This window comes from Musca autumnalis, unplaced genomic scaffold, assembly GCF_047663935.1.
Source record: "Musca autumnalis isolate F117 unplaced genomic scaffold, ASM4766393v1 scaffold_1, whole genome shotgun sequence".
Taxonomy (NCBI): domain Eukaryota; kingdom Metazoa; phylum Arthropoda; class Insecta; order Diptera; family Muscidae; genus Musca; species Musca autumnalis.
The window spans coordinates 218,674,898-218,701,903 of record NW_027411644.1 but is presented as its reverse complement, the minus strand read 5'-3'; the positions used below and the strand labels follow the sequence as shown (position 1 = coordinate 218,701,903).

Here is a 27,006-nt window from a genome sequence, read left to right as displayed (position 1 = left end):
GGGATTTAAAGCCTGTGATGTTCCGTATCAATCACAGAAAGAATTATGTTTCTAGCTTTTCGCGAAATGATTTTCTGATCATTTTTCCGATAGTACTATGAAAAATAGGCATTTATTATCGGTCATCAGGATAGAACAGTCATTTTGTTTTCGCGAATTGTGGAGATATTAACGCCGAATTTTCTTTCAGTCGATAAAGCGGGACTTTATAATTATTTTTCACCAATAAAACCATATAAATACACTTCACCCCGGTTATTTACCTCTCTGCTTAACTGCCTTTCCCGTTTAATTGCCTCATAATCTAAATCCCCAAAAGTTTTTCATATAAATTAGTTCAAACTGTCCCGGTTAATTACTTTTCTATAAGTACCCAATTCGCATATTTACCTGTCAAATATTTTCCCAAAAAGAACATTTATTACTACTTTTCTCGGTTTATTACCTGCAATGCTATATTTCTGAGACAATCGATTTCGATGACTACGTGAATTGTGATGAAGATGTCCAGTGTTATGTTATGGTGTTATGATCACAGATGAATAAATTTCTTATTGATTAAATAATATAACTTACATTATACTCTTAGACTTGGTTTTATTTTTTGACTTTTTGTTTTCTAATTGTTGTCATTTTTTGTAAGGTTGAGATGAGATTTTTGTAACTACACACATGAGGTAGATATGCGAGATTTTCGTAACTGCCCTTCCCGCATAACTACCCAAATTTTTAGGAAATTTATGAAAGGTAGTTAACCGGGGTGCAGTGTAATTCTGCGGACGCCGAAATAACAGCGCACTATGTCGCGAGTTCATATTAAATGTGGCCAAAAATAGAAGGAGTTGTCGTAGGTGCATCAATTTTGGTACACATACCTATTATTGACTTACAATCTTCAGGACAAAAATTTGGGTTGGTCGGTCCACGTTTTGATATAGCCCCTATAGAACCGTACCTCCCGATTTTCGGTATTTTGAATGTTTAAGACACAATGACCAACCGAAAGTATTCAAATTTTGTGGTTAATCTTCGGCAGAGGTATCAAACATTCCAACAGAGAATTGTGGGCTTAGGTCCACGTTTTGATATAGCTCCCATATAACGGTACCTCCCGATTATCGGTATTTTGAAGATTTTAGCCTCATTATTGCACCGAAATTGCTGAAATTTGGTATTTAGTCTTCGCAGGGGGCATTATACCTTCACCATGAAATTTGTCTGCATAGGTCCACGCCTTCATATAGCCCCCATAGGACGGTACCTCCCGATTTTCGGTATTTTGGAGGTTTTAGCCTGATTATCACACCGAAATGACTGAAAATTGGTATTAAGTCTCCGTTGGGGGACTTATAACCTTCCACCAGAAATATGTCGGTATAGGTCCTCGTCTTCCTATAGCCCCCATAGAACCGTGCCTCCTCATTTTCGGTGTTTTGAGTGTTGTGGCCTCAATATCCACCCGATATGACTGAAATTTGGTGTTTAGTCTTCATATTGTTTGTGAGCATATTGAATATATCAAACTCTTGTCTTTATATATGAGAAATTTCCTTTAAAACATTTTTTGACCGATTAGTGGTCAAGAAACGGTCAATTTTTTGTAAAAAATCGAATTTTGATTTTCGCTGTTCACAATTTTTTAAAAAATTATTATTTTTAAAAATTCTCTCGTTTTAAAGCAAGACTATTAGGTACTTAATAAGCCCACAAAAATATATGATGATCGGTTCATTCATTTTCGGGCTATAGCCAACACCGCAAAACGATTTGCTAAAAAAGGGGGTATCCTCTCATTGAGGTGGTCGCTGAAAAAGAGAAGTGACACATTCGTCTGCAAACCTCTGCAGCTGGGACCTTTATATATTTGAAGTACTCACTTTTTACTACTCATACAGCAAAAAATATCGATATACACTTTTATACAATTTTTTTCCCACTCCACTCAATTTAAAATTTGCTTCAGAAAATTAATAAACTTAGTAATACATGTTTGGGTAAATGTAAACACCATATGATTAATATTTACATGCAAACAAAGTTGTAGCCAAGTTTATTACATCTCAAGAGAACTTAGGAACCATTTTTGCAGCGACCGTTACTTTTAAATTTTAAATATTAACGCATAATATAATTTATTAATTTTAGAAAAAAAACACAAAAATACGTATTAACTAAAATTGTCGGATTTAAATCCTCATATAGCAAAAACTACTTCACGTATCAGTACGAAAATTCAGATTCTTCTTAATTAATATGTTTTCTATCACTCCCCATCAATGAATTTGTTCAACGAAGTATTTAGTTTTTACCATTTTTGGCCACGGTCGTGACACTGTGCAGCGTAAACCGGTTTAAATTGACAGATAATAGAAGCATCTCGGAATATCAATAAGAGTCGCGCAGTTATGTCATATTTCTTCACAATAAGATAGAATATGACACAGACAACCTCGACGGATACAATCGAGTGCTTCGGATGCTGATAACATGGAACATTTTCAAAATAAGTATGAAAAACGTCAACATTTCTTATAAAAACCTTGATGTTTTGTTCATAAAATGATTTTTCCGCGAACATTTAGAGGAAGATAATCTGATATGAAAACATCCGCTATTTTAATACACTGAGGGAAATTTTAGCACATTTTTTAAATTGAAGACACCCTGTGGACTTTGCATTTTATATGTGTTCTTATTTCGGCGTCCGCGACTGTTCTCAATATTGTTATGTACCACTAATAATGGACCAGGTTATGCTGCTAACTGAAAGCCCCGTTTTCGCGGGAAAACACAGTCATGGAAATTGAGGTTTTAGGTTGCGTAAGTTGCTTTTAAAAAGTACTGAAATTTCGCTGAGTGTATTAAAATAGCGATTGTTTTCATATAAGATTAACTTTTTCTAAATGTGGAGCATATTTCCAAACCTTTAAACGGCAGACTTGTTCGCGGAAAAATCATTTTATGAACAAAACATCAAGGTTTTTATAAGAAATTTTGACGTTTTTCATACTTATTTTGAAAATGTTTCATGTTATTAGCATCCGCAGCACTCGAATTTATCCATCGAGGTTGTCTGTGTCATATTCTATCTTATTGTGAAGAAATAAGACATAACTGCGCGACTCTTATTGATATTTCGAGACGTTTTAATTATCTGTCAATTTAAACCCGTTTACGCTGTTATTTCGGCGTCCGCAGAATTATTTATATGGTTTTATTGGTGAAAAATAATTAGAAAGCCCCGCTTTATCGACTGAAAGAAAATTCGGCGTTAATATCTCCACAATTCGCGAAAACTGCGAAATGACTGTTCTATCCTGATGACCGAAAATAAATGCCTATTTTGCATAGTACTATCGGAAAAATGATCAGAAAATCATTTCGCGAAAAGTTAGAAACATAATTTGTTCTGTGTTTGATGCGGAACATCATAGGCTTTAAATCCCTACAAGATTAATAACGTAGATTCATTCGTTTTGGTATAAATACGCTAACATTAACAGAATTTTAGGTGTTCTATTCTACTGACGTGGAGTGTATAGGAGATATACATATATCAGTTTGAATAGATTTCAATATAATATGTACACTTATTACTAGAAAAAATTCCGTCACACATTCAAAATTGGACAGATCGAACGAAAATATATATGGGAGCTATATCCAAACCTGAACCGACTTGGATTTAATTTGGCACACTTATTTTAGAACGAATTTAGTCACACATTCCAAATTTCATCAAAATCTGACGTATATAGCGTGTATGGGGCAGCAAATACGTCAAATCGGCCGAAAATATATATGGGAGCTATATCCAAATCTGAACCGATTTCGATGTAATTTGGCACATTTATTTTTAGACCGAATTCAGTAACACATTCCACATTTCATCAAAATCGGACGTATATAGTTTGGTGCAACAAATACGTCAAATCGAAAGAAAAAATATATGGGAGCTATATCCAAATCTGAACCGATTTTCACCAAAAGCAATAGCGTTGTTCCTATGGCTAAAAAAATATATTACCAAATTTTCAGCTGAATCGGACAAAAAATGCGACCTGTACGTTATATATATATAATTGTTCCACAATCATCCTATACGGGACAAGGGAGACTTCTATCATATCAATGAGTGCACCCCGATTCATATTAGCTCAATGATATGGGACCTGCTGTTTATCGCCGAGTCCGAACGGCGTGTCTTAAGACACCACTTTGTAGAGAAGTTTTACATGGCTGAAATACTCAGGAAATGTCGCCAACACTACTGAGGGGTATTTTGCCACTGTACGTTGCGAACACAAATATAAGGACAAACGGACAGACGGGCGAACATGCATAAATCGACTCAGAAAGCGATTATATATATATCCCCACAAGGAACTATGGGTCTATTTTGTTTCCTTTTGTATGTTACATACAAATGCAGAAAGACATAATACCCCTTACCACAGTGTGGAGTAGGGTATAAAAACTATCATTTGGAAAGAAGTTCCAACTACTTGATAATCCGAAACTATATCAGGACACGCATGAATATTTCCCTTGGAATTTTCCGCATGGAAACTAATTTTAAAAAGTGAAATTCTTTGAAACCTCCTGCACTATTTCCTTCAATTTATCGGCCACTGTAGAAGAATGTTTAATAACAGAAGCATTTGCCACATAACACGTACGTCACTTTTTTTGTACACTTTTCCTCTACCATTCTTTTGCACAAATTTGTGGTTTATTCAATTATGGTCCTTTTATAGGGTTTTTTAAACCTGATGCATTGTCATGGATAATGCAATATTATGGGAAAAGTTCATGCCGTGGTCAGACGGCTAACATATTATGTGTGGTGATTGGTCAGCTGAAATATAAGAATGAAAAAGTATGCATAGAGAGGGATGAGACACAAAATGCAAGAGCAAAAAATTACTTTCATATAATTTCAAGGAACGTCTTTGTCTGAAAGGTACCGGAGAAGTAAAATGCAGTAGATTCGACTGTGAAGTTTATTACATCGAGCACCAATCACCACAATTGTATGCACCCTAGGGTTATGAATTTTGTTATAACTTCGTATCCCTTTATCATATTTTGATGAGCTTTTACCTAGGATTAGATAAAATATGAATTATAAGGTGGTTCGATAAAAAAGCCCACGAAGAAGTCATTGGAAAATTTTTCTATATGAGCTTTTTTGACAAACTTTTGACGTCACTATAAGCACATATACGAGGGCAGTTCGGAAGCTTCTTAGCCTAGCACAAAAAGCGCGGTATAAACAGAAAAAAGTTAAGTGTTTTGGAAACTTCCATCTATGTTATGAACACATGTTAAATTTTGTTTCGATCTGGCAACTCCTTCATATAGAAACAGGTGTTCAAAAAAGATTCAATTTTTTTACAATGGAAAAATTAGAAATGCGTGCTGTCATTAAATATTAACATAAAAAAGGTTTATCGGGACACGAAAATTCATAATGATATGGTGAATGTGTGTAACGACACCATTCCGCTCGTCCGCTGAGGTAGGCTCACGGCGGACAGGGTACGTCACAGAAATTTATTTGTGATAGTGACAGGAGTGAAGGAAAACGACAGGATGTATTCGGTGAGACTATTTTCGTTTATTTAGGGTATTAATTAGATTTGTTCAATGTGTGTTTCTCAAAATCCACACGACTCTTGCGGGCGTCGTCGCTCGGGATGAGTGGCTTCGGGCAACACACTCGTGACGTCCAATCGTAAGCGCTCGTACGGCTGGTTTTCCACGCTCGGTGATCGGTGCTTGTTCTGGGAGCGGCCTATGGAAACACACTCCCCTCGGCTATACACTAGGTGTACCTTTGGGCGGCTTACAGCAAGAACCTCTTCTCGGCGATACGCTATGATCTTGTTCCACGGCGCTGTACTAAGGATTTATCAGAATGGCGTGCGACAACACACTCTACGCGGCGATGCACTATGTATTTCTGAGAGTGGCGTATGAAAACACACTCCGCACGGCGGTACACTATGAATTTATTAGCGTGGCGTGCGAAAACACACTCTACACGACGATGCACTATGAATTTATTAGAGTGGCGTACGAAAACACACTCTGCACGACGATGCACTATGAATTTATTAGAGTGGCGTACGAAAACTCACTCTACACGGCGATGCACTATGAATTTATTAGAGTGGCGTACGAAAACACACTCTACACGGCGATGTACTATGTATTTATTAGAGTGGCGTACGAAAACACACTCTACACGACGATGCACTATGAATTTATTAGAGTGGCGTACGAGAACACACTCTACACGGCGATGCACTATGAATTTATTAGAGTGGCGTACGAAAACACCCTCTACACGGCGATGCACTATGTATTAATTAGAGTGGCGTACGAAAACACACTCTACACGGCGATGCACTATGTATTTATTAGAGTGGCGTACGAAAACACACTATACACGGCGATGCACTATGAATTTATTAGAGTGGCGTACGAAAACACACTCTACACGACGATGCACTATGAATTTATTAGAGTGGCGTACGAAAACACACTCTACACGGCGATGCACTATGTATTTATTAGAGTGGCGTACGAAAACACACTCTACACGGCGATGCACTATGAATTTATTAGAGTGGCGTACGAAAACACACTCTACACGGCGATGCACTATGTATTAATTAGAGTGGCGTACGAAAACACACTCTACACGGCGATGCACTATGTATTTATTAGAGTGGCGTACGAAAACACACTCTACACGGCGATGCACTATGTATTTATTAGAGTGGCGTACGAAAACACACTCTACACGACGATGCACAATGAATTTATTAGAGTGGCGTACGAGAACACACTCTACACGGCGATGCACTATGTATTTATTAGAGTGGCGTACGAAAACACACTCTACACGGCGATGCACTATGTATTTATTAGAGTGGCGTACGAAAACACACTCTACACGGCGATGCACTATGTATTTATTAGAGTGGCGTACGAAAACACACTCTACACGGCGATGCACTATGAATTTATTAGAGTGGCGTACGAAAACACACTCTACACGGCGATGCACTATGTATTAATTAGAGTGGCGTACGAAAACACACTCTACACGGCGATGCACTATGTATTTATTAGAGTGGCGTACGAAAACACACTCTACACGACGATGCACTATGAATTTATTAGAGTGGCGTACGAGAACACACTCTACACGGCGATGCACTATGTATTTATTAGAGTGGCGTACGAAAACACACTCTACACGGCGATGCACTATGTATTTATTAGAGTGGCGTACGAAAACACACTCTACACGGCGATGCACTATGTATTTATTAGAGTGGCGTACGAAAACACACTCTACACGGCGATGCACTATGAATTTATTAGAGTGGCGTACGAAAACTCACTCTACACGGCGATGCACTATGTATTTATTAGAGTGGCGTACGAAAACACACTCTACACGGCGATGCACTATGAATTTATTAGAGTGGCGTACGAAAACACACTCTACACGGCGATGCACTATGTATTAATTAGAGTGGCGTACGAAAACACACTCTACACGGCGATGCACTATGTATTTATTAGAGTGGCGTACGAAAACACACTCTACACGACGATGCACTATGAATTTATTAGAGTGGCGTACGAGAACACACTCTACACGGCGATGCACTATGTATTTATTAGAGTGGCGTACGAAAACACACTCTACACGGCGATGCACTATGTATTTATTAGAGTGGCGTACGAAAACACACTCTACACGGCGATGCACTATGTATTTATTAGAGTGGCGTACGAAAACACACTCTACACGGCGATGCACTATGTATTTATTAGAGTGGCGTACGAAAACACACTCTACACGGCGATGCACTATGTATTTATTAGAGTGGCGTACGAAAACACACTCTACACGGCGATGCACTATGTATTTATTAGAGTGGCGTACGAAAACACACTCTACACGGCGATGCACTATGTATTTATTAGAGTGGCGTACGAAAACACACTCTACACGACGATGCACTATGAATTTATTAGAGTGGCGTACGAGAACACACTCTACACGGCGATGCACTATGAATTTATTAGAGTGGCGTACGAAAACACCCTCTACACGGCGATGCACTATGTATTTATTAGAGTGGCGTACGAAAACACACTCTACACGGCGATGCACTATGTATTTATTAGAGTGGCGTACGAAAACACACTCTACACGACGATGCACTATGAATTTATTAGAGTGGCGTACGAGAACACACTCTACACGGCGATGCACTATGAATTTATTAGAGTGGCGTACGAAAACACACTCTACACGGCGATGCACTATGTATTAATTAGAGTGGCGTACGAAAACACACTCTACACGGGGATGCACTTGAACCTGGAATTCGCTTTCACACCTCACTCTACTCACCTAGAACTGCTGTACTACACCTTCAGAATTTCACTTGTCGACTAAGAGACCCTTAACAGCTCCGCTGACCCTTTTATAGCAACGTCAACACGGCTGCGCTATCCTAATATCGACAACTCACAACAACAAAACCCTCCTGTGCATTTGTTGTTCACTTCCAGCATCGCATAACCCTTTTCCATAACGATGTTGTTATTCTCGCACAGTACCACAGTACCATTCAAAATGCATTGGCAACACATGTTGTTGCTACTTGTTTACACCAAATCTATAACTTCTCTTCCACGGCGCATGGGTGTTGTTGTTGCTTGTCGTTGAACCCTCCGTCAGGCAGGTAGATCATCACTCACATATGATCATGCCTTAGACACGCATGTTGTTGTTAGATGTTTACCACAAATCTGTGCGTTGGATTCTGTCGCGCATGGATGTTGTTGTTGCCTGTTGACATTGAAATAGAAAAGAGTTCAGCGACTGCATTGACCCAACGGTATGTTGTTTTGAAGAAATTCTAGTTGATGTAAACAACAACGAGGCCCATTCAATGAGTGTGGGAAACGAGGCCCATTCGATAAGGCTGGGGAGAGCTAAGTGACGCATGCTAATGAGGAATGCAAGGGGTTATTAATGTAATTCAAGTTATTTATTAACAAAAAAAAAACAACAATTAATAATTCAATAAAAAACAATTCATCAGCTCAAGTATGTGTGGGCGAAAACGAACCGGTGACTTTGGCCCTCACATGTGTTAGGTGAAAGTGCTCCTTCATATGCAACAGTAAAAAATTGGGTTGCTGAATTTAAACGTGGTCGTACAAGCATTGAAGATGAACCACGTAGTGGACGTCCAAAAACAGCAACAACAGAAATTGTAGCCAAAGTGCATGATATGGTATTAAATGATCGACGAATAGAAGTGCGTGAAATTGCTAATATCATGGGCATCTCAAAGGATCGAGTCCATTTAATTTTGCATGAAGAACTACAGATGAAAAAGCTTTCTGCAAGATGGGTGCCGCATTTGTTAACAGTCGATCAAAAACGCATAAGAATGAACATTTCTCAAACTTGTTTAGATCGTTTAAAGCGAAATAAAAGGGATTTTAAGCGTCGTTTCATAACTGTTGATGAGACATGGATCCACCACTATACTCCAGAGACAAAAGAACAATCCAAGGACTGAAGCTGGAGGAAGTGCCCCAAAGAAGGCAAAAACAATTCAATCGGCTGGTATGGTTATGGCAACAGTTTTTTGGGACTTCAAAGGTATTTTATTGATTGACTATCTGCAAAAGGGTAAAACAATAAATTCAGAGTACTATTGCAACCTTTTGGATCAATTAAATGTACAAATTCGAGAAAAACGTCCTGACTTACAACACAAAAAAAAATATTTTTCATCAAGACAACGCACCAGCGCACAAGAGTGTTTTAACAATGGCTAAAATCAACGAATTAAAGTACGAGTTGCTTGACCACCCACCTTATTCTCCTGATTTAGCTCCCAGTGAATTTACTTGTTCCCAAATCTAAAAAAATTCCTTGCTGGCAAGCGTTTTACCTCAAATGAAGATGCAATTACAGTTGTAAACCACTATTTTGAGGACCTTGAGGATTTTTGAAAAACTAACTATTCCCTTTCATTGATAGGCTAAGAAGTTTCCGAACCGCCCTCGTATAACTGAAAGTAACCAAAATGGCATAACCTTTTGTTTCTCACTTATTTTATCGTCGTATATTTTATAATTTGGTGTTATATATCATATCAACTACAAGTGGTTTGTGCGGGACCTTTTTCAACATTTAAGTGGAATAAAAGTTATTATAGTCAATAATAGGCAAAAGGTCATTTTCTCGTTCAACAGAAAATAGTTTCTTGAGAACCTTTTTTTAACACTTAAATGGAAAAAACGTTATTTTAGTCATTGATAGGCAAAAGGAAATAATATTTTTGAAAAAAGGTAAAAAAATTATAACCCTAATGCACACCCGCCGAATGACCGTGTAATTAAGGCGACATTTCTTAAGCATTTTAGAAACGTAAAATTTATCTGCAAGTGAAGTCTTAGACACGTCGTTCGACTCGAAAATAAAAAGTAGGTGTCATATCATTGAGGTAGTACACGGCTCGCCTTAACTAACTTTAAATGGAAGGTGCTTACACTTGGGAAGTTTTTGTGGATTCTGAAACAACAACGTTCATAGATGAGGAAAATAAATAAAAAATCGCCGGAGGTATTTTCAAAAAAATCGCTGTCAAATTTCACACTTTTTTTGGTTTTTTAGGTTTTCACGATTGGAAACCGCGAGTAGAATCGCAAGGGACTAAAGAAAATGTTATAGCAGTGCAAATTCTCTACAAGATTGACCTTTATGACAATTTCCTAGGATTTACCATCTTTAGATATTATAAAAAAATGTCATGCACGGTACGCCTTAACTAACTTTAAGTGAAACCCGCTTTTTGTGGATTCTGAAACAGCAATGTTCATAGAAGAGAAAAATCCAAAAACAAGAAAAAATCGCTGGGTGGATTTTTATAGACTAAAGAAAATGTTGTAGAGGATTTTCACTGCTACAACATTTTCCTTCAATATCTCAAAAACGGTAAATACTAGAAAGTCCTAAAGGTCAATCTTGTAGAGAATTTTCACTGCTGCAACATTTTCTTTAGCCGCATTACGATTCGACCAGCGGTTTCCAAAATCGTGAAAACCTGATATAGACCCCATATAACGGTACCTCCCGATTTTCGGTATTTTTATTTTTTATTTTTTTTTGATTTTACCTACGTTTCTTGACAAAATTAGCTGAATTTTTGTATTGAGGGTTCCTAGTGAACAAAAAATTTTTCTGACAAAAATTATGGGCATAGGTCCACGTTTTAATATAGCCCCCATAGAACGGCACCGCCCGATTTTCGGTAGTCTGAAGGTTTTAGTCACATTATCCAACCGAAGCTGATATTTGGTATTTAGTCTTCGCCAGGGCTGCGATATATATGTCATTAGAAAAATCCTTTAAAAATCTTCAAATCGAGCGGTATCGTTTACCTTGCCATCTGAAAACCCGCTATCAAAAACTAAACACAACATTTTAGCCGTTTCGATTGAATAATCTGGAGGCAGGTTCTAAACGTGGACCTATGTAGGAATGTTTTTATTCGCAAGACTATATACGGAATTTCTGTAGAATAATTCCGCTAAAACCCTGAAAATACCAAAAATCAGACAGTACCGTTCTATGGGGGCTATATCAAAGCGTGGACCTGAAAGTTTTGTAGCCCCAAAGAAGACTCTGCCATTTCGGTGTGATAATGAGGTTAAACCCTAGAAAATACCAAAAATCGGGCGGTATCGCTCATAGAAGGCTATATCAAAACCTAGACCTGTTCTGACAAATTTCTGGGGAATAGTTTTGCAGCCAAAGGAAAACTAAATACCAAATTCCAGCCATTTCAGAGCGAACATGAAGTTAAAATTAAATTCAAAATACAGAGGTAGGTACCGCTCTCTGGGGGATATATCAAAACGTAGACCGATATATCCCATTTTCAATACCAAAGACCCTAGGTGAAATAGAAACTTCTGTACCAAATTATAAAGCTCTATTTTAAATATTGCGAGCTATATTCTGATTTCAGACAGACATGGTTATATTTACTTAGAAATTTATGCTGAGCAAGAATGAATATACTTTAGAGGGTCTCCGACGATATTTCGTTGTTACACAAACGGAACGTCGAAGTTGATAATACTCTCCATATTATGGTATGAACTACCCTATATTTCAAGACCATCCGAGAAGTAGCTTTAACAGAGCTCCGAAAACTCGCTCGAATTCGCTCGAATTCCACTCGCGAGTGGTTGAGTGGAGAAACTTGCCCCCTCCCCAACACCAAACAAAAACTTATCCCACCCCAAAATAAACTTGCCCCAAAACCACCAAAAATATTGCACCCAAAAAAATTACCACCTTCCCCCAAATTTTCACTCGCGAGTGAATCGGAGCTCTGAGCTTTAAACTGGATTCGAGAGCAAAAGTGGTTGCCTTTTGTGAATGAGCTAGCGTAAAGAATGGGCCGACAAAGTTCATCTTTGTGCTTGATCTCAATTTGGGAGTAACTCGTGTCCACCAGCATTTTAATTGGTCATGTTCTGGAGCTTATATCAGAAAGTATGGACCTTCCCACGAACGACATTATATCATTTAAGCAGGACAGCAAACTGCACTTGGGCAGAAATGTTGACGTTTTGTGAGGTAAATAAAGGACTGTCCTTCCTGGAACTCGATTTTAGTTTGAGAGAAATATTACGATGTTCAATGGGATGGCGGCCACCCTCTTCGGTATTTATAGTGAACTTTAGCAATTGTTGTTAGTCACTGAAGGATTCTATAGAGCTTTTGGTCCATTATCTCAGGATGTATGGACGTGTGCACGAAAAACTCTGTAAACTTTCGTCGTTGAAAATGTCAAAACTATCTTCGGAACACCCCATAACTGCACTTAAGCGAAAATTTTAAATTTTTGTAGGGGGGCACACCAAGGGACCAATACACACCGACAGAGTCCATCTTGAAGCTTGATCTCAATTTGGGAGTAACACGTGTCCACAAGTCATTTTAAATGGTCATGTTTAGAGCTTATTTCGAACAACATTATATCATTGTAAGCAGGACAACAAATTACCACTGGGGCCGAAATTTTGACGATTGTCCTTCCTGTAACTCGAGTTTGGTGTGAGAGAAGTATTACGATGTTCAGGTGATGGATGAATGTATGGCGTCCACCCCCTTCGGTAGTTATAGTGACCATCAGCTATTTTTGTGCGTCACCGTAGGATTTTATATCTCACGAAAAACATTTTATATCTTTGTAAGCTTTCTTCGTTGAAAATTTCAAAACTATCTTTGGAACACCCTAAAACTGCATTTAAGAAGCCGTCATCCCAAATAAAAAACGCCAACAATCGTTAAGTGAAAATTTTAAGTGAAAAATTTAAAGGGATTATCCGACATAGACTTCTAGGTACGTTTGGGAGAAATCTTATATATATAAAAATGGTGTAAAAAAAATGTATAGTAATTCATAAAATGAGAACGGCTAGGCCGATTTCTGTAAAATTTTTTGTCAGTTATTGGTATTTTCGAGGAGAAGGTCTTTACGGAAGAAAAATTTGGAAAATCTCTCTGGAAAAGTCGGAAAATTGGAAAAATCGAAAATTGAGTTTTTGTATGAAATTTTATTCCTTAATAGCGAGACGAAGTTCGCCGGGACCGCTAGTATTATATAATATTTGCAAAGTTTCCGCCAAACGGGATACTCAATTCGTAAGTAATCGTGGTAATCAGTCATTATAGTCCCTATTCGAACCTGATCTATGACTGGAAGAAATATTACAAGAAACAAATTTTTGACGAAATCGGTTGATTCGGTCAAAAATTATCGTGAGCACCATTTTAGCGAAACGTGTTGTTTTGTGGGAGAGGTACCGGAAGTAATGGTCCGATATACTCATCTTCGAACCTGATGTAAGTTTAGACAAAATATTACGTGGACCAAATCGGTTGGACAGGACAGCAGCTAATTTGTCTGAAACGAATGTCTCCCAAACATACTTGGGGTGGGTCTAAAACAATTATACGACCAAAAATGTGCCTAATCGAAATAACGGTTTTATACCCCAAGTATGTTTGGACGAAATTCGTTTCAGCAAATTTGGGGTCGATTTAGCCATGTCCGTCTGTCTTTCTGGCTGGTGCGCACGATAACTCTCGAAGGGATGAACCAAATTTTGGGTATCGTAATATTTTGTCCAAACTTAATTTAAGTTCGAAGGTGGGGCATATATGTCCACTCCTTCAGGTACCTCCCCCACAAAAGTTCAAATTTGTTCGCAAACATTATGCGCACGTTAACTCTCGCAGAAACTAATCGATTTGGTCCATACTTTGCACGTCATAAGATTTCTAACAGACATAGATCAAGTTCGAATATGGACTATATCGGTCCACTCCTTCGCGTAACACGCTCACACAATTTCGGAGTACAGATTAAGACATCCTCTCGAATCTTTTTTCATTCATTCATTGCCCCTATTACGACGATAAAAGTTGTTTCAGGGGCAAGCCCATACATCCTGAGGAAATGGTCCTGTAAATGGAAAGCTGTAAAACACCCGTTAAGGCACCATGTGTAGTGATTGCAGCGTACGATAACTCTCCAACGGATGAATAAATTTGATCCAAAATGTGGCAGTCGTAATATTTTGCGCAAATTTATATCAAGTTTTAAGATTGGCCACATCGTTGCACTACTTTGAGTACCTCCCCCACAACAGTTCGGTAAAATGGTGGGAACGATAACTCTCGAATGCAGTAACCGAGTTGGTCCATACTTTGCACATCGTGATATTTCTAAAAGACATAGATTAGGTTATAATATGGTCAATATATGTCAACTCCTTCGGGTACGTCCCAAACAAAATTTCGGAAAACTGCAGTTTAGGACCTCTTCACGAATCGTTTCGATTTGTCATGCAGCAGGTTGCACCCAAGACCCCAATTACGATGGTAGAAGTTTTTTGAGTGGCAAGTCCATACTTCTTTCGAAAATGGCCCGAAAGCTGTAAAAACCCCCTACGGCCAGCAAGTGTAGTGGCTGGTGCGCAGGACAACTCGCGAACCGAATGCTGCGTTGGTGCACACTTTGCATATCGTAATATTTCTTCTAATATTATATAAAATAGGAAGGTGGTGCTTATAAGTAAAATTCTTCTGGTACCTCTCGCAAAAAAAATTTGAAAATATTCGTTTTCGCTTTGTATCTCGAAATATTGTGTCCAAACATAGTTTAAGTTTAAAAGTGGTCCCTTTCTGTCTACTCTTTGGGGTATCACCCACACATATATTCAACATTTTTCTTTCAGTGCGGTTAAGGGTCTGTTCGAGGAACCTTTGGAAATTTTTACCGAAGGTACTCCTAGTGACCCTGTTTACAGCGATTTTATTTTTTTCGTTGGCAAGTCCATGTTTCCTGATGTAATGATCCAAAGGTCTAAATTATATGGTGACCAACTGAAATAACTGGTGGGCGCGATATCAATCGAGGGGAATATCTCCCAAAATAAGACTCACTTCCAAAATGGACTACGTCGGTTCATCCCTTTAGGTACCTGCACCGCAAAACTTTTGAGCTTTAATCTCAATCCATATTTTTTTCGGCAAGTTCATACGCCCAAAATTTTGAAAACGACCTAAATACAAAAGTGTTTTGGGAAAGACGTGTTTCAATTAACACAGGCTTTAGTTATATCTTTGTCGGCAAAACCATCTGATACTTTTTTATTTTTATTTTACCAAAGTTTATACACCCTGAGGGTATAATAAAATAAACAAAATTTAAGCCTTCTGATAAATCGTTTAACCAAAAACATGACCTACATATAAGCCATTAACATGTAATCACTCTAATTATCCTTTATGCAGCTTTAAATCAGCTTTTATACCTGAAATTTAAAACAAAATTTTCCCCCAAAAGGAAGTTTAATTGCAAACTGCAGTAGCAGCAGTTTTTCGGTGTGTTTTGTGGTTACTATCATCAATTTCCCCAATTTGATTGCACACAAACACACATAGAAACAAATATACATTTATAGATTTCCACGAATACAAATATACACATCTTATAAATTGCTGTTGTTAGTTTTTTTTTGCATTGCGGTTTCAATTCCAATTTAAAATTATTTTCACGTTTATATAACTTTATTAAATAATAATAAAAACACCAATAACAAACACAACAACAATGACCAGAACAATGCAGAATTCAAACAAAACAACGAAATTCATTAAAACCACAAAATACCATAGATGCTAAAGGATAACGTGAATAGAGAGAGAGTGGGAAAGGGACAGCAAGGCAGGGGAGAGTAGAGGATAAAGAATAAAGCTCGCTACGAATTTAATCTGTGCAAAAACCGCAAATTATTGCCAGCAGTAGTGGGTCAGTCATTCATTATTATTTTTGCGAAAATCTTTGTCGTGAAAACACATTTTCCATGAATTAAAGGTATGTGTGTATGTATGAATAAATGCATGCAAATGCAACACAATGGCATTATCTATGCCAGCAGTTCATGCATTAATTAATTAGTTAATTAATTAATATAATGTTGATGATGTGGATACTACTGCGATGCAATTGTTTTGTTGTTGTTACATATTTTTGAAAGCGTTCCCTATCATGTTTGGACAACGAACACTGTTGGTGTCGTGTCGTGTACAATAAGCGATAACACAATAACAATTAGTTGACATTATGTATTCCTTTATTAATTACTTTTTTCATCATATTTCAATTATAATTAATTCGGCCGTTTGCCTTACTTACCTGTTGTTATGTTGTGCATAAATATTTCACGCATCAGCAACAGTTCATCTTCGGGTGCAGCTGACATGGCACCGAAAACATCATTTTCTGGCCAAACTTCCCTGTTGAAATTGGAGGAAAACAGAAAAGGAATTTTCATTAAAATTGATAAAGTTTTTTTTGTTTTCGTAATGAAATATTTTTAATGGCCTGTTTCACTGGGACGATTCGAATACAAATTTCCACCATACCAGTTGCTGATTAGGGGTATGACTTTTTTACAACCTCATATCCCCGTATAATAGCGTGATGAGTTTTGCCATAAGACTACATAAAATCATAATTATAAGGTGATTCGGTGGAAAAAACCTCACGTACAAAATGATTTTAAAATTTGAATTTATCAAAATTATGGAAAATTTTTTGAAGTCACTGTAAGCAGATATACAATTGAAAATAATCTTTAGAGTCACATGAGATAATTAAACTGACATAACATTTATTTCCCACTAATTTTCTTCAATTCTGAGAATCGTAAGAATGTCGTAAACGCTTTTATTTAAAGATATATTTATTTTTAACAAAAAATTTAAAATTTTTTCAAAGTGGTTTGCGCATGAACTTTTTCAATATTTGAATGAAATAAACATTATTATAGTTATTAGTTGGCTTATATTTATTTATTAGTGCAACAGAAAATAATTTTTGAAAAAATTTTTTTTTTCATTTCATAAATTTTTTCAAAAAATTCTATTTTTAAAATCGATTTGTGCATGACCTTTTTTATATTTCAATGGAATAAACGATAGCGTAGTGATTATTAGACAAAAGTTCATTCATCCCTGCTACAGGAAATCAATTTTGAGAAAAATTTTCAAAAAGTCATAACCCTATTGCTGATATTTTTCGAATGTTTGCCACAATTTTCGAACACGATATCTTTTTCGAACTTTTGGCAAATGTGTTTTCTTCTGTTTTTCGTTTGTTCGTCAAATGTTCGAAAACGATATAATATTGATAACATTTGGTGAACGTGTTTACTTCACAAGAAAAATTGTTTCGAGAAACATTTTTTACTTTGGAACTTTTTTGTTTCAAAAAATAATTTTATGCTGTTTGTATAAAATTCGCACTTGCATTTTTCAAATAATTTCAATATAAATGCTACGTATAATAAAACGAGGGGCGAGGGAGACTTCTCTCATATCAATGAGTGCATCCCGATTCATATTTGGCTCAATGATATGGTACCTACTTTTTATTGCCGAGTCCGAACGGCGTGTCCTAAGACACCACTTGTACATGTACATGTTGTACATGGCTGAAATACTCAGAAAATGTCGCCAACATTCATGAGGGGTATTTTGCCACCGTTGAAAATTTGATCTTGCCTGGACTGGGAATCGAACCGCAAACCGTTAGCGTCAAATGCGGTTGCCATTGCACCACGGTGGCAACCTCGTCCCATCAGGGATGTTTGTGGAACAATTATTATTATTATTATAATATAAACAATAAGTGTTGATAAAGACAACATATGGGTAGGTTACCAAATACAAGACAACAATGTTTACCAACAGCATCCCAAACATAACAAGTAAGAACGGTGTTAAGTTCGGCCGGTCCGAACTTGTTATACCCTCCACCACAAGTTGTATTGAAGTAAAATGGAATAATTAGTTTCCTTTCGTGTATGAAGAAGACTTAATACTAAATTTCAGCAATTTCGGTAAACAATGTGAGGCACCATTCGATGGGGGCTATTTCAAAACTTCGGTCTATACCGACAAATTTCTGACGGAATGTTTTTAGGCTCAAAGAAGACCAAATACCAAATTTGCTATACTTCGTTAACAGAATGTGGCTAACACTTAAAAAATACCGCAAATCAAGAAGTACGCTTCTATGGGGATATAGGAAGACGTGGACCTATACTGATAATACTCTTCTGGAATATTTTATAACTCTTGGAAGGCGAAATAACGAATTTCAGCCATTTCGGTCGGATATTGACGTCACAATCTTCAGTATTACGAAAATCGGGAGGTACCGTTCTATGGGGGCTATATGAAGGCATGGACCAATACCGACGAAGTTCTCGGGGAAAGTTGTATACCACCAACGTAGACTAAGTACCAAATTTCAGCCATTTCGGTGTGATAATGAAGCTAAAACCTTCAAAATACCGAAAATCGGGAGGTACCGTTCTATGGGGGCTATATGAAGGTTTGGACCGATAGCGAAAAAAATCTAGGGGAAAGTTTTATACCCCTAAAGAAGACTACCTACCAAATTTCAGCCAGTTTTGGTAGGATAATGTAGCTAAAACCTTAAAAATACCGAAAATCGGGAGGTACCGTTCTATGGGGGCTATATGAAGGTGTGGACCGATACCGACAAAATTCTGGTGGAAAGTTTTATACCCCTAAAGAAGACTGTGTACCAAATTTCAGCCATTTTGGTAGGATAATGAAGCTAAAACCTTAAAAATACCGAAAATCTGGAGGTACGGTTCTATTGGGGCTATATGAAGGCATGTACCTATACCGATAAAGTTCTGGGGGAAAGTTTTATACCACCAACGTAGACTAAGTACCAAATTTCAGCCATTTCGGTGTGATTATGAAGCTAAAACCTTTAAAATACCGAAAATCGGGAGGTACCGTTCTATGGGGGCTATATGAAGGTGTGGAGCGATACCGACAAAATTCTGGGGGAAAGTTTTATACCCCTAATGAAGACTATGTACCAAATTTCAGCCACTTTGGTAGGATAATGAAGCTAAAACCTTAAAAATACCGAAAATCGGGAGGTACCGTTCTATGGGGGCTATATCAAAACGTGGACCGATATATCCCATTTTCAATACCAACCATCCTGCAAGTAATAAAAACTTCTGTACCAAATTTTGACTCTCTATCTTTAAAATTGCGAGCTGTATCTTGATTTCAACAGACAGACAGACGGACTGACGGACGGACGGACAGACGGACATGGTCCAATCGACATAGAATTTTATGCTGATCAATAATATATATACTTTATAGGGTCTCCGACGAATATTTCGATGTGTTACAAACGGAATGACAAATTTAATTATACCCTCCATATGGTGGAGGGTATAAAAAGAAATAAAGACGAAAAAGGTACACAAGAGAAACATCAGGAAATTCCACCAAAAATTTTTCGTCAATACCGAATGGGTACACAATCTGATCAGTGTGCAAACTCCGAAGAGTACAAAACAAATTATCCTAATTTTTTTCTGGCAGATTCACAGTGTCGTATCAACGTTATCCTTGCATTTATTGGGTCCATGAATAAACCTAGTTTTCCTCCGGCTCTAAGTACCATTTTTGGGTGGCTTTAATCTGGTCCGTATATTCATTAAGAATAACACTAGGTGTAATTTGTATTCCCTCAGCATTTATGCTAACGGGGTTATATACACTTTCATACGGGCAAAATGTGCCTCATCGAAATAATGGTTTTAGACCCCAAGTATGTTTGGACATAAACCATTTCAGACCATTTGGAGTTGATTTAACAATGTCCGTCCGTCGGTCTGTCTGGAGCGCACGATAACTCTCGAATGGATCTACCGATTCGGCCCAAAATTTGGCTTTCGTAATATTTTGCCCAAACTTAGTTTATGTTCGAAGATGGACCATATCGGTCCACTCCTTCCGGTACCTCCCACACAAAATTTCGGATAAGTTCAGATTAGGACCAACTCTCGAATCGCTTTGATTTTTGTTGCAACAACTTGTATTCACTATCCCCCATACGACGGTACAAGTTTCATCAGGGGCAATTCCATACTTCCTGAGAAAATAGCCTGACAGATGCAAAAAGCCCGTATGACACCGTGAAAAGATAACTCTCGAACGGAACTGCCGATTCGGTCCAAAATTTGGCCTTCATAATATTTTGTCCAAACATAGTTTAAATTCGAAGATAAATCATATCGGTCCACTCCTTAAGGTACCTCCCCCACAAAAGTTGAAAAATGTTCGGAAAAATTTTGCGCACGATAACTCTTGAAGGGAATGACCGATGTAATCCATACTGTGCACATCCTAATATATCTACCAGATATAGATCGGGTTCTAATATGGACTATATTTGTCTACTCCTTCTGGTACCTCTCACACAAATTTCGGATAAGTTCACTTTAAGACCTGCTCTCGAATCACTTTGATTATTGTTGAAGCGATTTGCATTCGCTACCTCAATTACGACGGTAAAAGTTTTTTCTTGGGAAAACAACCCGAAAGTTGTAATACACCCCAATGTCACCATATGTGGCAGTCGGAGAGCGCGATTACTCTCAGACTGTTCAACCGATTTGGTCTAACATTTGGTCTTCGTCATATTATATCCAAACTTAGTTTCATGGGCAATACCGGTCCACAACTTCCGGCACTTCTCCGCAATATTAAAAAATGCCACTAAAATGGTAAGACGATATCACTTGAATTGGGCAACCAATATGGTCCAAACTTTGGATCTCCTAATATTTTGTCAAAATTTAGTTTAACTGCTAAAACGGCCCATATCGGTCCTCCCTAAGGGTACCTTTCCCACAAAAGTTCAACATTTGTGTCTTAGTGCAGTTAATTCCTAATCCACATTTTTGTCGGCAAGTTCAAATGTCCAAAAAGGGCCACAAAATTCTGAATAGACCTTAAATACATCCGATCTGTCCGTAAGTAAAAGTTTCACTTCACATTGGCTGAGGGTATACATCTGTTGGCAAAGCCGACTGACAATTTTTTACTTGTTTGACAAAAGGTAAAGGAAGACAAAAGAAGTAAAAAAGTAACAGCCCAAAAAATTATGTATTTATGAAATATGGATTTGGATTAAAACTCAAAAGTTTTGAAGGAATGGTCGATCCATTTATAAATTTTAGGGCCGAGGGAATATGTCTGTCGGCAAAGCCGACTGTTACTTTTTTACTTAATCCGTCTTGGAAGTGGGAGTCATTATTTTCGATAGATATCGCCAGTCATTTCTGTTGGTCACCGTATAATTTCAAACTTTTGGGCCATTATATCAGGAAGCATGGATTTGTCCACGGAAAATATCACTGTAAAAAGGACCACAAGGAGTAACTTCATGAGGCAGGTTCCCTAAAGAGTGGATGCTACGTTTGGAAAAAAAACATTTAGATATCCAATGTTTGAACTAAATCAGTTGCTCTGTTTATGAGATTTCGTGTGTAGATGTCAGCGAAAATTTTTGAACTTTAGTGGAGAGAGGTACCGGAAGGAGTGTATTGAACGTTGTCTAAGATTTGGAGAAATACTACGATGTGCAAAGTTTAGAACAACCCTGAATCAATAGTGCGCAACAACCACTACATATGGTGGCTGTAGAGTTTTTTGTCTAAACTTTGAACCATTCTATCAGGAAGTAGGGATTTTCTAAATAACTTCATTCACAAAATGTTTTTAAAATTTGAATTTATCGATATTATAGGCAATTTTTGAATTCACTGTAAGCAGATATATAATTGAAAATAAATGTAGAGCCACATGAGATAACCAAACTAACATAACATTTGTTGCCCATTAATTTTCTTTAATTCTGAGAATCACAAAAATGTTGCAAACGCTTTTCTCTCAATGATATAATTTTCTAAAAAAAAAAAAAAATTGTTTCAAAGTGTTTGGTGCATGACATTTTTTTAACATTTGAAGGGAATAAACGTTATTTTAGTTATTATGTCCGTAATTTCAACACGTAGCTATCTATGAGTTCACAGATATCTCCCGTGTAAGCAACATTTTATAATTTCAACGCTTGGTAACGTTACCGAGTCAAAAACGGCCGTGTTACTTACACCAAGAATTTTACCTGATTAATCGTTGCCAATGTGTTAAAAGTTGTAAAACACTTCTATGTGGCAATCATTTTCCGAAATAATGAATGAAAATCACCAATATTACCACATGACTTCAAAATTTACACGCCTCGGTAAATGGCATGTAGAAATTACCAAACCCGTAGGTAAAGATAACTAATAGGTAGCTGTAAACGGGTAGTTACACAGACGTTGAAATTACAGGCATTAAATTTATTCATTCGTGCAACAGGAAATAATTTTTGAGAAAAAATTTTATTTTCCATTTCATACATTTTCTCAAAAAAAATTTGTCGGTATAGGTCCACGCCTTCATATAGCCCCCATAGAACGGTACCTCCCGATTTTAGGTATTTTAAAGGGTGTTGCCACAATTATCCACCGAAATGGCTGAAATTTGGCATTTAGTTCTTATTTGGGGTATTTAACGTTCCATATGAAATTAGTCGGTATAGGTCCACGTTTTGATATAGCCCCCATAGAACGGTACCACCCGATTTTCGGTCTGGTGAAGGGTTTAGCCTCATTGTCACACCGAAATAGCTGAAATTTGGTACTTAGTCTTCGCCGGGGGTACAAAACTTTCCCCTAGAAATTTGTCGGTATAGGTCCACGCCATCATGTAGCCCCCATAGAACGGTACCTTCCGATTTTCGGTATTTTGAAGGTTGTGGTAACAATAATCCACCAAAATCGCTGAAATTTGGCATTTGGTCTTCATTTGGGTTATTAAACTTTCTATATGAAATTTTTCGGTATAGGTCCACGGCTTTATATAGAAGGTACCTCCCCATTTTCGGTATTTTGTAGGTTGTGGCCATAGAAAACACCAAAATGACTGAAATTTTGTATTTAGTCTTTGTTGCAGGTACATGCCTTTCTAACTGAAATTGTCGGTATAGGTCCACGTTTCGATATAGTCCCCGTAGAAGGATACCTCCACAGTATAGGTCCGCGGGTTCCTATATCTCCCATAGATTTTCGTTATTTTAAAGGTTTTACCGAAATATCGGAAAAATGGTATTTAGTCTTCTTTGAGTCTAGAAACTTTCTGCCAGAAATTTTAAGGTATAGGCCAACGATGTGATATAGCCCATGGAACGGTACCTCCCGAATTTCGGTATATTGAAAGTTATAGCACGTTTATATATAACCGGATTTAACAAACCCACTGAGTTTCAAATGTAAATTCCTATGCGTAAACGTTAAAAAAATCCTAATTAACAAGGTTAACCCAAAAAGACTTTAATATAAACATGGCCTTAGCCACATTGCTTTGCCGAACTTGCTGAAATTTGGTATTTAGTCTTCTTCATAAACGAAAGGAAACTAATTGTTTCATTTTACTTCAATTCAACTTGTGGTGGATGGTATAACAAGTTCGGCCTGGCCGAACTTAACGCCGTTTTTAATTGTTGTTTTTAAAATCGATTTGTACGTGAACTTTTTTTATATTCCAATGGAATAAATGTTATTTTAGTGATTAATAGGCAAAAGTTCATTAATCCGTGTTACAGGAAGTCATTTTTGAAAAAAAAAATGTCGAAAAGTCATAACCCTAATGGACATGCACTTAAAAAATTGTACCGTTGTTATGGGGGAAGCGAATACAAGTTGTTGAACAAAATTAAAGCATTCGAGAGCAGTTCACTTTTCCGAAATTTTGTAAGGGAGATACGCCAAGGAGTTTTGCGATATAGTCCACATTCGATCCTGATCTGTCTGGTAGATATATTACGATGTGCAAAGTATGGACCAAGTATAAATCGGTTACTCTCTTTGAGTGTTATCGTGCGCAACATGTTAGCAACAAATTTTGAACTTTTGTGGGGAAAATTTGTTCAGTATTCGTTTTCTTTTGCGAAATGCATGGCAACAACAAAGAAAAAACCTCAAACGAAATACGGTTGGCTGAAGTTGGTTAGTTAAAGATGATTTAAATTTTTAATAATCTTCAACAGAGAGATTTATCACAAGTGCATGCATACATGCATCCACGCTGATGTGTATGTATTCCATCGATGGCTTAGACAGAAATACGAACAAAAAAACTTATATAACAATCTGCATTGTAAAGCATTGCTTGTAGGTGTATTCAATGTAATAGATACAGCTGTGCGTGTGTGCAAGATAAATGGTGGAACATTGTTCGTTGAAAAATATCTCCAAGCCAAAAGCTGATACGGCTTACACAGCATCTACCACTAACACCATCATCGAACCACCATAGTTGATGGGTGAGAAATATATGGTGATGCGACATAAAAGATACAATACTGTTGCGTGTGGCGTATCCTTTTCTGTACCAGCCATCCATCCATGGTAGTTGTTGTTCCCACAGCTTAGACCTCATGCACATGCTGAGGTGTGCATCTTGTTTATGTTATTTGTAACGAACGAACTGTTGCTATTTTCCAGACGAAGCACACAATAACATCGACTTAATTAAACGTTTCGTTCTTCTTGGTTTGTTAACATCCTTTGTGTTGCTTTCAACCGCGTCGCGCCCTCAAACCGTTGACCCATCAGACCGTACAGTAGCTACAACATGTTGGAATTTGCGTAACGCGCATCGTTGTGGGAGATAATTGCACACTGAAAGACGACACAATGTGGAACAATAAATGTTGAATGACAATACCTGTTCGCCACTATATCTAAATCGGTTGGTAATTACATTGGATGGAGTGGCTTTGAAATGGGGTTAGTGCGAATAAAGGAAGTTGCATTGTGTCTACAAATAAAACATATTGCTATTTTGAAAACATATTGCATAAATTCCACAAGTACTTGTGCCGACCACAAGGAGCATCCACGGTAAAAATGTCAAAACGATCCTGGAACCTAATTTGATGTTGGTTTGAAATACATTTTACGAAAGCCAAATCGCATACTCAATTCGTTAAGTTAACGTGCCCAATTAGTTGGTGCTGTCAGAATTTTTATTGCTTTTGTGATTTTATCTCAAGAAGTATTGAATTGTCCCCAAAAAAAAAATTACAATTTGTCTCAAAAAATCATAACGTTTTTTTTTTGCACTTTTGGACAAATTTTGAAATTTGAGCGTTGCTGAGCCAAAACTAATCTGGTTTGTCGTGGCAGCTGACGCTCCTCAGCTGCAATAAATGCAGGATGTTCTCAGAAGATCGCATTCACACGATAGTTGTTTATGACATCAGCGACGGCATCCGTGTGAATGCTATTTAAACCTGCTTAATAGGTCTGTTGATCTAGGGGCTCCCTCTTGCAACGTTGTACCTCTCTTTCAAGATCATAAATATCCCTCCTGACATGCCTGGGTGGGGGTCCATCTACCATATGGTTGATTAGAATGGCTCTCACGGGAACACCTGAGCAAGTGCTGCAACGAAAGTATGAATCTTTGTCTCTTCATGAAGACGGTCCACTGTAGCCACGAGAATAGCCTTTCGAATAATTTCCATGGCGTTATATGTGGTGAACAAAGGTTTCTTCATCTGCACCCCAAGTACTGCCGGTTAGGGACTTGAGGACATTGTTTCTACATCTAATCTGTAGCATGCGCGGACCACGTGAAGATGCTGTCGAATATGAACCCTAGAATTTTGGTGTAGTTGGTGGTTGAAATTCTGCTGTTTGTTCTCACCTCTACCGTCCATTATCAAAGGCTTTTATCATTCACCACCATCACGGTACTTTCTCTCTGCTTGATCTGGTTGAGTCCTCGACTAATTTGAGTGGAGATGGCGTGCAGCGCTGTTGTCGTACTGTGTTGCTTACGATAACCATACTGATGATCAGCAACTGGATACCTATTTCTAACACTTCTACAGTCGACAAACGTGAAATCGGTTTGTACAATTTACATTTGCTGGCATCCTTGCCGGGCTTCAGTAGCGGGACCACATTGCCTATTATCCAGACTTTGGGAACGATATGGATGGCTATCGACAGGGTGAGAACTTTAGCGAGATACTACAGATACGACTACCGATATATCCAGCTGTGTCATCAGTACCATGGAGATTCCATCAGAGCCCAACGCTTTGAATGACTTAGCGTCCCTGGTGACATTCGCAACAGCATCCATTGTAAGTTGTGGAGGTCCTGTCTTCGTCCTTTTTGAAGTTCATGAGTGATTTAACCGTTGCCTTTACTTCACTTATTCTTGCAACTTCAATTTAACCCCTTGTTCCGCTTATGCTAAGCGGTCACTCTGTTAACTTCCAGCATCAACTCCCTGACTCTGGGATCACTGGGGTTGCACGACGAAGCTCATCACGCTCATTTGCTAATCCCATCGCCTCTGCTGGGAAGTTTGGTCTCACTTCGGGTATTCGACCA

General features: G+C 37.7%; 1 protein-coding gene across 2 annotated transcripts in view; it reads right to left on the bottom strand.

Moving 5' to 3' along the window:
* timeout (circadian regulator timeout) overlaps positions 1-27,006 on the bottom strand; it is a 669,268-nt gene that overhangs the window by 317,277 nt on the left and 324,985 nt on the right. The window contains exons 11-12 of one of the 2 annotated variants that reach the window (XM_073960208.1): positions 16,836-16,936; positions 9,689-9,729 (exon numbers count right to left, since the gene is read on the bottom strand). In XM_073960208.1, the coding sequence (XP_073816309.1) occupies positions 9,704-9,729; positions 16,836-16,936 (127 nt within the window). In that variant the 3' untranslated portion in view covers positions 9,689-9,703. Of the gene's footprint in view, positions 1-9,688; positions 9,730-16,835; positions 16,937-27,006 lie in introns of those variants that run through there. The other variant, XM_073960207.1, reaches the window with a different exon arrangement.